We start from the raw sequence: 13642 nt of genomic DNA, 5'->3' as shown, positions 1-13642 counted from the left end.
AACGATCACGATGTGGGATCATCTAGCTCGTAGCTATAAGATGCTCCAAAAGATAAGGCGGTTGAAAGCCATATACAGGGTGTAAATGGACAAGGAATCATGGGGTGTGGGTTTTTGTGTAATTTTTTGAGCGAACCTGGCTCAGATACAGCTCCCAGAAGATGGTGCCTACTTGTAAAGCCATATTCAATATTTTCCTTACGAAGTAATCCTTATTTGGAAGATAGTTGAGAAATTTGGAAATAATACACAAAAATGTGAAAACTGTGGCTTTTTCTTTTATGTTTTTCAATTTAGTTACTCAAAGTCCATCATTTACTACAAGGACACCGTCAAATAAATAAGCAGCAATATTTCAATATTCTGAAGGCACTTACAATAATAAAGATGAATCGAATTATTCCAATAAAAAATCCTGTAGAATTAAAATCGCATTTGGCTGTCATCTATACTCTAGAATACTCATTTCAGACAAGTCAAAGTACGCAGTTATTAACAGATAATTTTCAAAAGCGGCGTATGTCTATTTCCTAATGACTATCGATTTTATATTCTGCGATAGAAAGATCGAACAATGTTTCAAAAAGGTACTCAAAATCCTCCTCATTTAGAAGAATATAATTGTTTCTTCGTAGCTATAGCCCTATTATTCTTCCAATAATAAACTATTTTCGAAAAATGTTTGATTTTTTTAATTTTCAATTACCAATAAAGTGTAAGTTTCAAACATTTTTGTACCAAGTTTCATGATAATGAGGAAGTTATTAAAAACTCCCTTACAACATCAAGAAACAAACAATGCCTGTTATGTCTTAATATTAATGACAAAAGTTTCCTTCAAGGACTTTCCGGTAAAAACATGTCATCACAATGGACAAAATTTGATAGTTCTATGATTTATGACAGTGATCAACTTTGTGCATATTCCGGAAAATTATCTCTGAATTCCTACCTTATACATGCACGATACAGTGTTGGCATTTAATTATATATAATATATTCCTTGCCAAAATATACGCTGTCGTATATCCTTCCATCTAACGACGTCTAGTGGAGATTAAAAAAATTGATTTTTCGAGATTTTCAATGTCACGGTTTCTGACCACACTATTATTAATTCAGGCAATGAACGCTTCTGTGGTTCACTTGCACTCAGTGTAAACACTGACGGTTCTTCCAAATTTCGATTTAGAATTGAAAAATTTGCATTCTTAAGTCATGAGTTGAAGTAATCTTGAAGTCAGGACGCGGAAACCAAGAAGCACGGTTCTTTCTAGCTAGTTACATTTATTTCTGTTAAGGTGAAGGTAATATCTGTTAAATCTTCCCACATATTTTTTTCACTAGAAGATATATAAACATGTCATTATTCAGGAGAAGGATGTAGGTATTTCTCGTAATTATAACTGAGTAATTCTGAAGTTTCTTGAGGGTCAATGTTGAAGTCGAATCATATCACTAATGCGAAATTTGTTATCAAACTACATTATATATGTAATGTGCCAAAATTATCCTAAAAAAATTAAGCCATGAACTAACTCATTTAGGTATTGTAGGTACCTGTATGAAATTCTGATCTCATGTTTCTGAGTTTTTCATCTTAGTTTTAACGACTAAGTCATCAATTTTTTGTTACACTTGATGGTTATCAAATTAGTTTTATGACTGCTTGTTGTAGAAGAATGAAATATGGTCTATTGTTCCTTTGTGGGACTTGTTTTGATACGACAATGTTATAACGTCAAATAGGTTTTAGGTTATAGGTATAGAACACTCTACGTCATATTATTTATTTTCTAGAATTGTAGGAGTAATCCAAATATTTTGCGCCTTCAAAACTTTTCTCTGACGGGCGCACAAAAGCTCTTTTTTCATACATCAGCAGCCCTTTGTATTTTCCACCATAACTTTTCATTGAGGCTCATCAAAAAATATTTATTAAAATTACGATTTTTTTCTGGAAACTTTATTTTAACTGTCATCCTTTGGCATATTCGCGCTTCATTGAAGTCAGATACATTTCCTCTAAACTCCATCAGTTTTGAAACACCTGTGGCTAGGTATCTACTATCTTGATCCTATTCATGAAGAATAAATCACGATAGATGTAAACCGATATATCAGTCATGTTATGCTAATCGATTTTAACGCTCTAAGACACCAGTGCTTCCTAGAATCGGTTCTGATTTGCAGAAATGGCAATAGGTGAAGAAGAATTAATGTTCTTCTGACGTCTGATACCTGCTCAGCCTAACTATAGAAGAAGAGTAGAAACGGCAGAACTTACGTCATTACGACCAATGAAAACTACACAGCGGTCCATTTCGTGCGTCAAAAAACATCAATAAGTTTTTATGGACTGAATTAATTCGCATATAGAGATTTGTAGCTGGAGGAAGAGGACTATAATTAAAAATTTGGCTGGTGGTCTACAACTTTTTGCTTGAGGCGCTTTCGTATATGTAGGGTATTCGGTGGCAAGTGGCAATACGTCAAAGGTAAACTTTGATAGGTCGAATATTCAATGTCGAATTTAAGAACTGTTTACATCCAAAATATACAGGGTGAAAATTTTAACAGTAGATTCTCGAGGTCCAAAGAAACACTTTTTTTCTTTACCATTTTTTCCTAATCGGCTCGGTTGAAAAGATACAGGCTGTTGAAAAACCATGAAAAAATTTTATTTTTCAGTTTTCTCTCACAAACGGTTTCATCAAATGAGTTGAATTTCAGAATATAGTTTGTCATTTATTTGATGAATCTTTTTCTAACCCAAGATATCACCGACGACTTCCAGTTTTCTCATTATTACCATTACTTACCCTAAAGTTACCAAAAATTCAAAGAACCCAACTCTTGAAACTAAGTTGGACGTTATCTAATAAATATTTGAACGTTTTATAAAATAAAAGTATTCTTCACTTTTTTTCGTATAATGCTCCGTTTTCGAGTAATTTGATTTTCAAGAATTAAAAACTATCTGTGAAGTTTGCAAAATTGGGTACTTTGGCTGAACACAACTTATGGTTTGAAGATCCAAAGTCTTCCACTTTTCAATGAAACTGATGATGTTAGCTACGTAAAAAAGCCACTCGAAAATATAATTCTCTTTGACCCAAACAGATATACAAAACCAATCATCTTGCAATAATCCATTTTCGGTGGATATTTTCATGAAAACCATATTCACATCTCTGTTTGATTGAAAAACCAATTATGTTTGTTTCATGTGCAAAATATAGCAGTTGAGGATCATCACATTTATAGTGGAAATTTTATAACAGTTAGTTTGATATTATTTTGCAAACAATTCATCTGTTTTTCAATTATCGTTGTACTATAGAAAATCCAGTATTGTTTGAGCGAAATTCAGATTGTTCACTGAATTGAAATGCATTAATGCTGCATGGAATTCCAATCTGGATATAGGCCAATTCCAACTACTTACTATTACCGAGTTTCAGTTTTATTGATGTATTACCCTTTATCCTGAAAATTTCAAGTACCTATCCTATTTGTACGTTGTTTACATTGGCCAGACGTTTTTATGATCTTCGACCATCGAAGAAAAAATTTATTATATCGCCAACTTTTTGAATTGGTCAAAACCGCCAACAGGCAACTGCACATTGTCGCCAATTATGATCCATTCAACAAAACCGTCGTGTTTACAACATGTGCTTAACTATAACTTCAACAACCATCATCAGGTGTTTTAATCTTCGTGTACAGGATGCTTTTATGAACTACCTGGATATCAACAATCATAAAATCTTGGACAAAGAGTAGTCGGAACACTTGGTCATTGTTACAAGAATTGCTTATAGGCGTTTTTTCTATGCTTTGACGTCAGGGAAAATATTATAATTGGATATGTAGTTATATTTATTTGGTGAAATCTTTTGTTGTAATTAACTGCGAGATTCTAGGATGCAAAACAGACAAGGCGAGTAGATAAAAGTCACCATCAACATTTCAAAGGTCACAGAAAAATTACGTCTTAACTTTCAGTAGACACTGAAGAAGTAGCTCATCTTGAAACAGGATTTTAGAATTGTTTTTTTTTCAAAAGGTTTTTCGAATAATGACGATTCTACAGTCTTTGACTCGTACAAATATTATAACAGTAGATCCTTGAAGTCAAAAGAAACACTTTTTTTCTATGCCATTTTATGTTTTCATAATGAGCTGTGCCACCCTAGGAAAACAGAATTATCTCCAGAATAACTAGCAAAATCTGTGATACTACGCATCTGTGGATCTTCTAAACAGAGTTGCATTCAGCCAAAGTATCCAATTTGCCGAATTTTGATATGAAATTCTCCCTTTAGAAGTCTAGAACGATAAAACCAAAACGTGCCATCTTTCATGTTTTCGAATATCAGAAACCCTGGAAGACGTTCTTTCTGGCACGTACAGAACCTTCTGGAATGCGTCTTCTGGCTGTAACTTTAAACTGACGGCCTCTTCAAAGAACAAAACCATCGAATTTAACGGTCCACAATGACGCAGTTCTTTTTTTCGACGCCAAATTCGCGGATGGCTAAAAACGCAAATTACAGGTTCGATCTTCGAATGGCGGATGTTACTGTGGGACAAACAAGTTTAATATAATAATTTCGTGTGGTACCTTACGCTGGGAAAAAATCGATCCTAAGAATATCCCATTTGTTTACGTGAAATATCCATCGTGCGTTATTAGAAGCTACATATAACCACCGGGTAATTACACGGCGAAGAACATGTTGATTGGATTCGCATTTACCTTGGAATTGATATCGGAAACTATTTTAGCATGGCGATGGAAAAATGTCAAGAAAAAACTACGTAGTTAATTTCGGCAAGTTTCGGAAAACATACGCAATGAATCTACTGTTAAAATATTTGTACGATTCAAAGACTCACTCTGTAGGAAAAAGGTTTATTGGGAAACGAATTTTAGGGGTGGAAACGCCACCAACATTCTTTTGATTGCCTTTTGCCCCCACAGAATTAGTGTTTATCTATGCCACAGACATAGAGACTCCATATCTATGATATATGCACAGAATGTCTCCTTGATATCAGTCGTTTTCCTGGTTTCTAAGGAAAAAATTTATAATTTCTTTTTCTACAAGCGTGCGCCCATAGAACTGTATAAAGTTGCAGTGTGTTGAAAACGCAAATGGTATGGAAAAAATCAAAAGGCACCGAAATAATAAACAATCAAATGTGCGAAATTAACAGTTTTTTTCCTCTCAAACCCAAATTAATTTGTTTCTGTGGCCCCCATCACCAAACAAGTTTTCGAAGAGTTTTTAGTGATCGAAACCAAACATGGACAATTGTCATTTGGAAATTCCTTCTTTCACACGGCAGATTATACAGTAATTCGGCGGATTCAAAGTGTTAATTGGACAATTCGTGGAATAAACAGATTATTTAGGAAGCATGTACGAAACAGGTTGGCAAATATGTTTATCAGTTTCTTATATTCACAAGATACACGAATAGGTATTACCGTGCAAGAAATTTTTGATTGGAAAATAACTACTACTGGTGCAGTTCACCTTCGATTCAGCGCGAAAATTTGATTATGATCTGGTTTCAGTTGAAAACGCACATTGGTTTTTCCACAAGATCGTATTATCTCACGGAATTTTCTGGGAATATAACGTCCTAATTTTTCTTTCAAATAATGATGACAAGCAAAGAAGGCGATGAGTTTGAAAGATGGATAAGGCACGATAAGAAACGTATTTATCTCCACATCTTGAATTAGTCCAATATCATTGATTTTGGTGAAAGAGGATACATAATAGGTACGTATTCTATCTATATTCACTCCATTTGAAAGGTTTTCTGAAGGTTATAAAATATTTGGCTTAAGGCTCTACAAAATGAAATTAATAAGGCAAATTTTATAATGATAATGATTTTCAACAATTCTAAATTGAACCTATTATTTTCAACATAAAACGACTGAAATGAAAAAATACAGTGACTCTAACGAGGTTTGATAGAGTCAGTATGAAAAAACAAGACGCATTGCCATCTCTTAGCAATAGCTTGAACTAAGGCAGTCGAAAAGTAGAAATCAACACGGGAGGAATTTGAACCTGAATGCAAATTGAATATTTTCCAGTAATTCTCGAGTTTCAGCCCTATTTTTTTACATATTGCTATGAAAATTTCTGAAATTGATAGGAAATAAAATCGATTATGTCATTACGTCGCAAATTTGACAGAAATATCATGAAAAATCGAAGAAAAAACGATTATGAAGTCAAGTTTTACATACACCCAAATTAAACATATTTTTTTCACTGAAAATACGAGTAAATTTTAAAAATTAAAACTGAGTAACATCAAGAAATCCTTCATCTTCAATTAAAAAAAAAAAAATAATTACTCTTGTGAAGAATTAATGTAGTAAATCATGAATTAATAAGTGCAGTTTTTGAATGGGTATTCCAGAAGTTTTACTTCCCCTCAATGAAACTATAGACGAAATTGAAGAATTCCAACTAATTTTCTTTCATAATATTCATTCAGTTTTTTACTGCAAAAAGTAACAGTTTGTTGCTGAGCATGCAACAAAATTCTAACATATTCTTCATCGATTGAAATGAAATCAAACACCATTCAGCTCATAATTTATTGACACTTAATATTATAGCATAAAAAAAATGGATGAAACATGAATCACTTCCACTTTTAATCCACGTTATACAATACAAAACATTTTCTTCTCAAATCGTCCCAGAAAAAAAATTCATTATCACAAAAAAATTCGAGGATATGCTCTCTTCAGTGCTGTGCGGCTACTTGCTTTGTTTTGCTCTGGATCGGAAGGAAAAGTTTGAATTCGGCTGGCAATTCATCTTCACTATACAACCTGGAAAAAGTTGTTGAGGAAGTTGTCGGGCTTAAATAGCATAAATAATGAAATCTTACCTATCTGAGAAGTATACCCTTCGTATTCTACAACTGGCGTGAACTTGCACCCTTAATGTCTCAACATAGGTGGTCCCATACGCCCTCCTTGTGAAATCTGCTACATTGAATTGAATCTGGTTCCACCCATCGTCCAATCTCATAGGCATTGTACATATGAAAGGTTTTACCCTAGTTGTCGACTGATAATTACTAGCCCTAAATCTTCTTCGCACATTTTTGTCATCCAGAATCTATCAAAACGAATAATTACAATAATAATTCACCATCATGAATAACAGGAACAGGAAATCATTAACTGCATTGTTTGATCAATAATTATGAATTACAACAAGCTTTCTCACCTGTACTTCAAACGTGAAATATTTCTTTAAATTTTTCACGATCATGACAAGATATGGCAATTTGATTCCTAAAGTCTTCTTAGGACAGGCAGGACAAGTGATATAAGTGGTGCTCACATTGCAGCCCACTATTTCCAAAACCAGTGATTGTATTTCTTCGTCGGTTATTCTTTTGATGTGTCCATTTTTCACTTTCTTGTCCCATATTTGAAGGGGTTTACTACCTATGCTATACAAAATAGACAAAAAACCACTCTGAAAAGTGTTTTTAAACATGATTCCTTTAACGATCAATTTTACTGTTTACATCTCGCGATACAAATATGATGTGACAGTTAACCTCGTGGGATGTCAAATGACTGAAGCAGAGAAATTTAGAAAAGATGACATCTTTGAACCAAAGAGGAAGTTCCTCTTTGTTTGAACACTACTTTGAATACTACTGGTGATGAGGAACTGGGATCATGGCACATAACTCATATAAGAGATTAAATCTGTTTATGGTTTTTATTATAGACGACTGGTTTTTTATATAAAAATCAGACAGAAACAGGCAACTCTATCAAAGAGTATCAACTCTTTCGTCAACTCTTTGAATCAGTAAAGATTTTTGACACTGATCTGAGTAGGAATCTGCATTGAAAATTGAAATTCTGACTTCTGCTTCTGACAGATGTCAGTGGGATATTTCTATTTACGTGTTTATCTATCTACGTATGAGCGTTCGAAGTTGAAAGTACGTTGCCCTTGAAATATTATGTCCAAATAATAAGTCTCATTCGGTTTGCCGGTATATGATAAAACACGAATTTCACCGCTGTAAAGTATAGAAATGGCCGAAAAATTAGATATTATCCTATTTGGTGTGTCGGGATTCACTGGGAAACACGCTCTCAAGTATGTACATAAATTTGCCAGCGCCAAAGGTCGACAGTTAACCTGGGGCGTAGCTGGAAGAAACGAGACTAGAATACGCACCATTTTGAGCGATTTGGAAAAGGAAACTGGAGATGCGAATGTTTCAAAGGTGCCTATCATCCTTGCAGACTTATCAGATGTTCAGTCTATACAGAATATGGCCTCCAGGGCCAGACTCTTGATAAACTGTTGCGGCCCCTATAGATTCATGGGAGAAACCGTTGTTAAGGCCTGTGTAGAAGCTGGTACTCACCACGTAGACGTCAGCGGGGAGCCAATGTACATGGAAAAGATGCAATTGGAGTATAACGAGAAGGCAAAAGAAAAGGGGATTTACATTGTCAGCGCCTGCGGTCTCGACAGTATCCCTTGCGATTTGGGGCTGATATTTCTTCAGAAGAAGTTCGAGGGAACGTTGAATTCCGTTGAGACGTTCTTAAAAACCGGCAGCGAAGATCCTGCTCTGTCAGGACCAGCCATCAACTATGGTACGTGGGAATCGGCAGTGTATGGAATGGCAAATGCTGATCAGTTGAGGCCTCTGAGAACCAAACTGTTCCCGAAGAGGTTGCCCAAGCTTGAACCTCGTCTAGCCACCAACAAAATTCCTTTTAAGGCACCTGTTGGGGATGAATGGGCTGTCATTTTCCCAGGTATTTCTTCGTCTATTGGTCGTTATTCTGTAAAAACTGAATCTCTCCATTCTTTCAGGTTCAGATCGTTCGGTTATGTTGAGAACCCAGCGTTACTTGTATGAGGAGAAGAAGCAACGTCCAGTCCAGGTCCAAACGTATTTTCTCGTGGCTTCTATATGGCAACTCATGATTCTAACAGTATTCGGACTGGTTTTTTCCATCCTTTCGAAATTCCAATTCGGTAGGAATTTACTATTGAAATATCCAAGTCTCTTTACTGGCGGTATATTCGACACTAAAGAACCATCCGAAGAAATGATTGAAAAATCCTGGTTTAAAATATCTTTGCTGGGTAAAGGATGGAAGGAAAATTTGTCCGGTCCGGAGGACCAATACAAAAATCCACCGAACAAGGGGATTCTCGCTGAAGTTAGAGGGAAGAATCCCGGTTACGGCTCTACATGCATCTGTCTGGTGTTGGCTGGCATCGTTATACTCACCGAACCCTCTAATTTACCCAAAGCCGGGGGAGTATACCCCCCTGGAGCGGCTTTTGCTGAGACTTCCCTCATCGAACAGTTGGACGAGAACGGGGTCACTTTCAAGGTTATCAAAGAATTCGATATCTCCGAGTGAAGATATTAAATGCTTGGTAACATTTTTTAACCGGTGAATTGCAATATTAGTTTTTTCAGTTGATTCGTCCATTTTTTTGAAGGTTTGGTTTTGTTGATGTATTATTTTATCTGTAAAAGTTTGATTCTTGTCTGTTTTCTTTCTTGTTTATTCGGATATGATTATAGTTTCTTTGTTTTCATTGTATGGTGTTTTGAAGATTGTTGGTCGATATCGAGATTTAGGATGGTTAACGGGATTTAAAATCTTTTTAACGGTATACTCAGAAGTCTGAATAGAGAGGATGTACTGAAGAAAATTTTGATATTCTGCAACTGGAGGATTTCGTCTTGTTTTTATCCTATTTTTGTAGTGCTGGGTCGTTTAATCTCAGGTTTGCCATTTGATGAGGCGGAATATCAAAATTTGTTAGATAACCTGTTGGTACTTATTTTTATACCTGTTATTGGAAGTTTTCGAATTATTTTCTAAAGTTTATATTATAATATGTATTACTAATGGTAACGCCTGAAAATTCAATAACTATTTAACCACTATTTATTATAATTGCATTTATTATTGTTCTATGTAAACTTTGAAATATATGTTTCTTGGAAGTTTTTTGGTGTTTTTTTTTCGTAAAACTCGAAATTTTTGAATATTCGAATATCTACAGAACTCTTCTAAAGACTCCACATCCTAAGACAGTAATAGAACACCCCGATTTTCAGACAGAGTAGCAAATGGGTCATTTAAGGGGGGTCTAACCCCTTGCTCATTTTTGACCAAAAAAAATCGAGATTTTCGAAATCGAGTTTTTTTGCTAGGGTTGAAGCCTTGGCAACGCTGATTATATAACTGGAAATTCCAATTGAATCAGACGAATATAACTGGAGATATCGCGGATTGAAATTTCCAATTTTTGAAAAATGCCATTTCGAAGATGAAAATCTAAACGAAGGGAGATAGGCTCTCGAAATTGCTCGCAATAGATTCAGCGTGTTCAAAAACCTATATTTTCATACCGAAATTTCAAATATCTGCCACTGTTTAGGAGAAAATAATTTTTTTTGTTTTTCCACTTTTCATTTTCGAGTTCACTTTGAAGGGCTCTCTGGAGTGCAATTCTATATTGAATCATCAACTGTTTGGTTTTCATGAATCTACGAAACGTTTTCAATACACTCCATATCTTAGGACAGTAATAGAACACCCTGATTTTGACACAGGAGTGCAATTATGCCATTTTTGGGGGGTCTAACCCCTTGCTCATTTTTGACCCGAAAAATCGAGATTTTCAAAATCGAGTTTTTGTGCTAGGGTTGAAGCCTTGGCATCGCTGATTATATAACCGGAAATCTTAATTGGATCGGAGGAATATAACAGGAGATATCGCAGATTGAAATTTCCAATTTTTGAAAAATGACATTTCGAAGATGAAAATCTGAACGAAGGGGGATAGGCTTTCAGAATGGCTCGCAATAGATTCAGCGTGTTCAAAAACCTATATTTTCATACCAAAATTTCAAATATCTGGCACTGTTTAGGAGAAAATAATTTTTTTTGTTTTTCCACTTTTCATTTTCGAGTTGACTTCGAAGAGCTCTCTGGAGTGCAATCATCTATTGAGTCATCAACTGTTTGGTTTTCTAGAATCTACGAAACGTTTTCAATGCACTCCATATCCTAGGACAGTAATAGAACACCCTGATTTTGACACAGGAGTGCAAATATGCCATTTTTGGGGGGTCTAACCCCTTGCTCATTTTTGACCCAAAAAAAACGAGATTTTCGAAATCGAGTTTTTGTGTTGGGGTTGAAGCCTTGGCATCGCTGATTATATAACCGAAAATCTTAATTGGATCGGAGGAATATTATAGGAGATATCGCAGATTGAAATTTCCAATTTTTGAAAAATGCCATTTCGAAGATGAAAATCTAAACGAAGGGAGATAGGATTTCGGAATTGCTCGCAATAGATTCAGCGTGTTTGAAAACCTATAGTTTTATGCCAAAATTTCAAATATCTAACACTGTTTACGAGAAAATAATTTTTTTTGTTTTTCCATTTTTCATTTTCGAGTTCACTTTGAAGGGCTCTCTGGAGTGCAATTCTCTATTGAATCCTCAACTGTTTGGTTTTCTACAATCTTCGGCACAAATTCTATGCACTCCATATCCTAGGATAGTAATAGAACATCCTGATTTTTAGACAGAGTAGCAAATAGGTCATTTTAGGGGGGTCTAACCCTTTGCTCATTTTTGACCCAAAAAATCGAGATTTTCGTAATCGAGTTTTTGTGCTAGGGTAAAAGCCTTGGCAATGCTGATTATATAACCGGAAATCCCAATTGGATCAGACGAATATAACAGGAGATATCGCAGATTCAAATTTGTAATTTTGGAAAAATGTAACTTCAACGATGAAAATCTGACAGTCCACACTCTATTGCTTCTCTTCAACAGGATAATACAATACCAGTAAACAATTACAAATTGGTATCTAATAAGTGACCACTCATCCCAACTTCTTGATTAAAAAATTAAGAAACGTAAAGAAAATCTCCTAAAATATTATGATCGAGAAGAAACAAAACATCGTCCAAACGGAGGTTTATTTACAATCTATTTGATAAATAAAAAATAGGAACATAAAATTATTCAAGAAGAAATGGCGAATTCATTGAGGACATCAAACGACAAACCTCTTTCGTGAAGATCTTCAACAATGGTAGTCTCACCGAAAGCTATACCAGGGGTGTAAACACCAGGTTTGCTCGGCAGTTTATCAGCCTGAGTGGCTATCATAACACCAGCCAGGACCAAGCAAAGGGCTGTACCTCCATAACCAGGATTCTTTCCTTTCACTTGGAGCATCATACCGTGGTTAGGTTTTTCGTTGAATTTCTCATCGGGTCCAACAATTTTATCCTTCCATCCCTTAGCCACGAACGTCAGCCTGAACCAGGCGTTCTCACACATAGCCTGAGAGGGTTCCTCGTTACCAAACACACCCCCCGTGAAGAAAGCCGGGTACCTCAACAAAATCTTCCTACCCAACTTGAAAGGCAGCAAGAAGGCGAACATAAGTCCGAATATAACGAAGAAAATCAAGTACCAGAGAGCCTTCAACATGTAATAAGTCTGTACCTGAACTGGTCGCTTGTTCTTCTCCTCGTACAAGTATTGTTGGGTCCTCATCATCACGGACCTGTCAGAACCTGTCAGAAGGATGGACCAACCGTCCTCTACGTAAGGTTTGAAGGGGAGGTGTTTGGTGCCTAAGGCTGGCTTGAGTTTCGGCATGTTTTTATTGAAAATTCTAGCCTGTAAAGCTTTGAGTTCACGTTTGTTTAGCATGAGGTCGATGGTGGATTTCCAAGTAGACACGTTGTAACTCGGACCAGTGAGGGTCGGATCGTCAGTGTCCATCTTCAAATAAGTCTCGACGGAGTTAACAGTGCCTCTGAATTTCTTCTGGATGTATAGGACCCCAAGATCGTAGGCTATACAGTCGATACCACATGATCCCACCATGTAAATACCAGCTTTTTTGGCTTGTTCTTGGTATTCAAGGGCTACCTTATCGATGAAGTTCTCTTCAGCGCTGACGTCCACGTAGTGAGTCCTTGATTCGATGCAAGCCTTGACCACGACTTCACCAAGTTGCCTCAAAGGTCCGCAAGATTGTATCAGAACCTTACATCTCGATGTCATCTGCTTGATCGACTGTTCGTCGCTCATATCAGCTAGGATGATCGGGATCTTAGCTATGGATTTGTCTCCAGTTTCTTCCTCCAGTTTCACCAAGACGTTCTTGATCTTCTGCTCGTTCCTACCGGCAACTCCAAAGGTGAGGTTCTTTTCTTTGGATAACTTGTAAAGATGTCTGACACCGTAACGACCGACGAGGCCTGTCACGCCGAAGAGGATCAAGTCTAGTTTTTCACTCATTTTAACGCACTGTGAACGTTGACCACGAAACGCTAGTGAGGCAGTCACTCGAGCAAAGGACCTGCAGTTTGGTCAAATCCTTTTTATAGTGTACCCGGATGAGAAGATGGCTCTTGACCCCGGGAGATAAATGGAGGATCCAGAATTGTTATCAGAGTAGCGAAATATGAACATAAATAACTCATTTCTAATATTAAGCGAAGAGTTTTCGGGATTTTTGCATGTATCGGAAAATTTTTA

At 36.1% G+C, this 13642-nt stretch overlaps 3 protein-coding genes across 3 annotated transcripts; 1 reads left to right on the top strand and 2 right to left on the bottom strand.

Moving 5' to 3' along the window:
• Positions 1-6624: 6624 nt before the first annotated feature.
• Positions 6625-7643, bottom strand: LOC123318209 (cilia- and flagella-associated protein 20). The gene is made up of 3 exons (XM_044904824.1): positions 7281-7643; positions 6937-7169; positions 6625-6877 (listed from the first exon to the last, which is right to left on the bottom strand). Exons 1-3 carry the CDS (start codon positions 7554-7556, stop codon positions 6790-6792), a joined length of 597 nt encoding a protein of 198 aa, XP_044760759.1. The 5' UTR covers positions 7557-7643; the 3' UTR covers positions 6625-6789.
• Positions 7644-7996: 353 nt separating this feature from the next.
• LOC123318207 (saccharopine dehydrogenase-like oxidoreductase) lies at positions 7997-10069 on the top strand. Its single transcript, XM_044904822.1, has 2 exons — positions 7997-8851; positions 8910-10069. The coding sequence occupies exons 1-2, from the start codon at positions 8113-8115 to the stop codon at positions 9467-9469; spliced, it is 1299 nt and encodes a 432-aa protein (XP_044760757.1). The 5' UTR covers positions 7997-8112; the 3' UTR covers positions 9470-10069.
• Positions 10070-12109: 2040 nt separating this feature from the next.
• LOC123318414 (saccharopine dehydrogenase-like oxidoreductase) lies at positions 12110-13402 on the bottom strand. The gene has a single exon (XM_044905026.1). The coding sequence runs from the start codon at positions 13400-13402 to the stop codon at positions 12110-12112; it is 1293 nt and encodes a 430-aa protein (XP_044760961.1).
• Positions 13403-13642: the final 240 nt, after the last annotated feature.

The sequence above is a fragment of the Coccinella septempunctata genome, chromosome 8, assembly GCF_907165205.1.
Source record: "Coccinella septempunctata chromosome 8, icCocSept1.1, whole genome shotgun sequence".
Classification (NCBI taxonomy): Eukaryota; Metazoa; Arthropoda; class Insecta; order Coleoptera; family Coccinellidae; genus Coccinella; species Coccinella septempunctata.
The sequence above is the reverse complement of the archived record's forward strand: the minus strand, read 5'-3'. Positions and strand labels throughout refer to the sequence as shown.

Bases quoted from the DNA above. Each gene is read 5' to 3' on its own strand.
- LOC123318209 (XM_044904824.1), bottom strand. From the start codon at position 7,556: ATGTTTAAAAACACTTTTCAGAGTGGTTTTTTGTCTATTTTGTATAGC. The intron at 7,170-7,280 runs GTGAGAAAGCTT...TCGTTTTGATAG, and splicing joins ATTTCACGTTTGAAGTACAG to ATTCTGGATGACAAAAATGT. The intron at 6,878-6,936 runs GTAAGATTTCAT...AACTTTTTCCAG, and splicing joins AGGGTATACTTCTCAGATAG to GTTGTATAGTGAAGATGAAT.
- LOC123318207 (XM_044904822.1), top strand. From the start codon at position 8,113: ATGGCCGAAAAATTAGATATTATCCTATTTGGTGTGTCGGGATTCACT. The intron at 8,852-8,909 runs GTATTTCTTCGT...CCATTCTTTCAG, and splicing joins ATGGGCTGTCATTTTCCCAG to GTTCAGATCGTTCGGTTATG.
- LOC123318414 (XM_044905026.1), bottom strand. From the start codon at position 13,402: ATGAGTGAAAAACTAGACTTGATCCTCTTCGGCGTGACAGGCCTCGTC.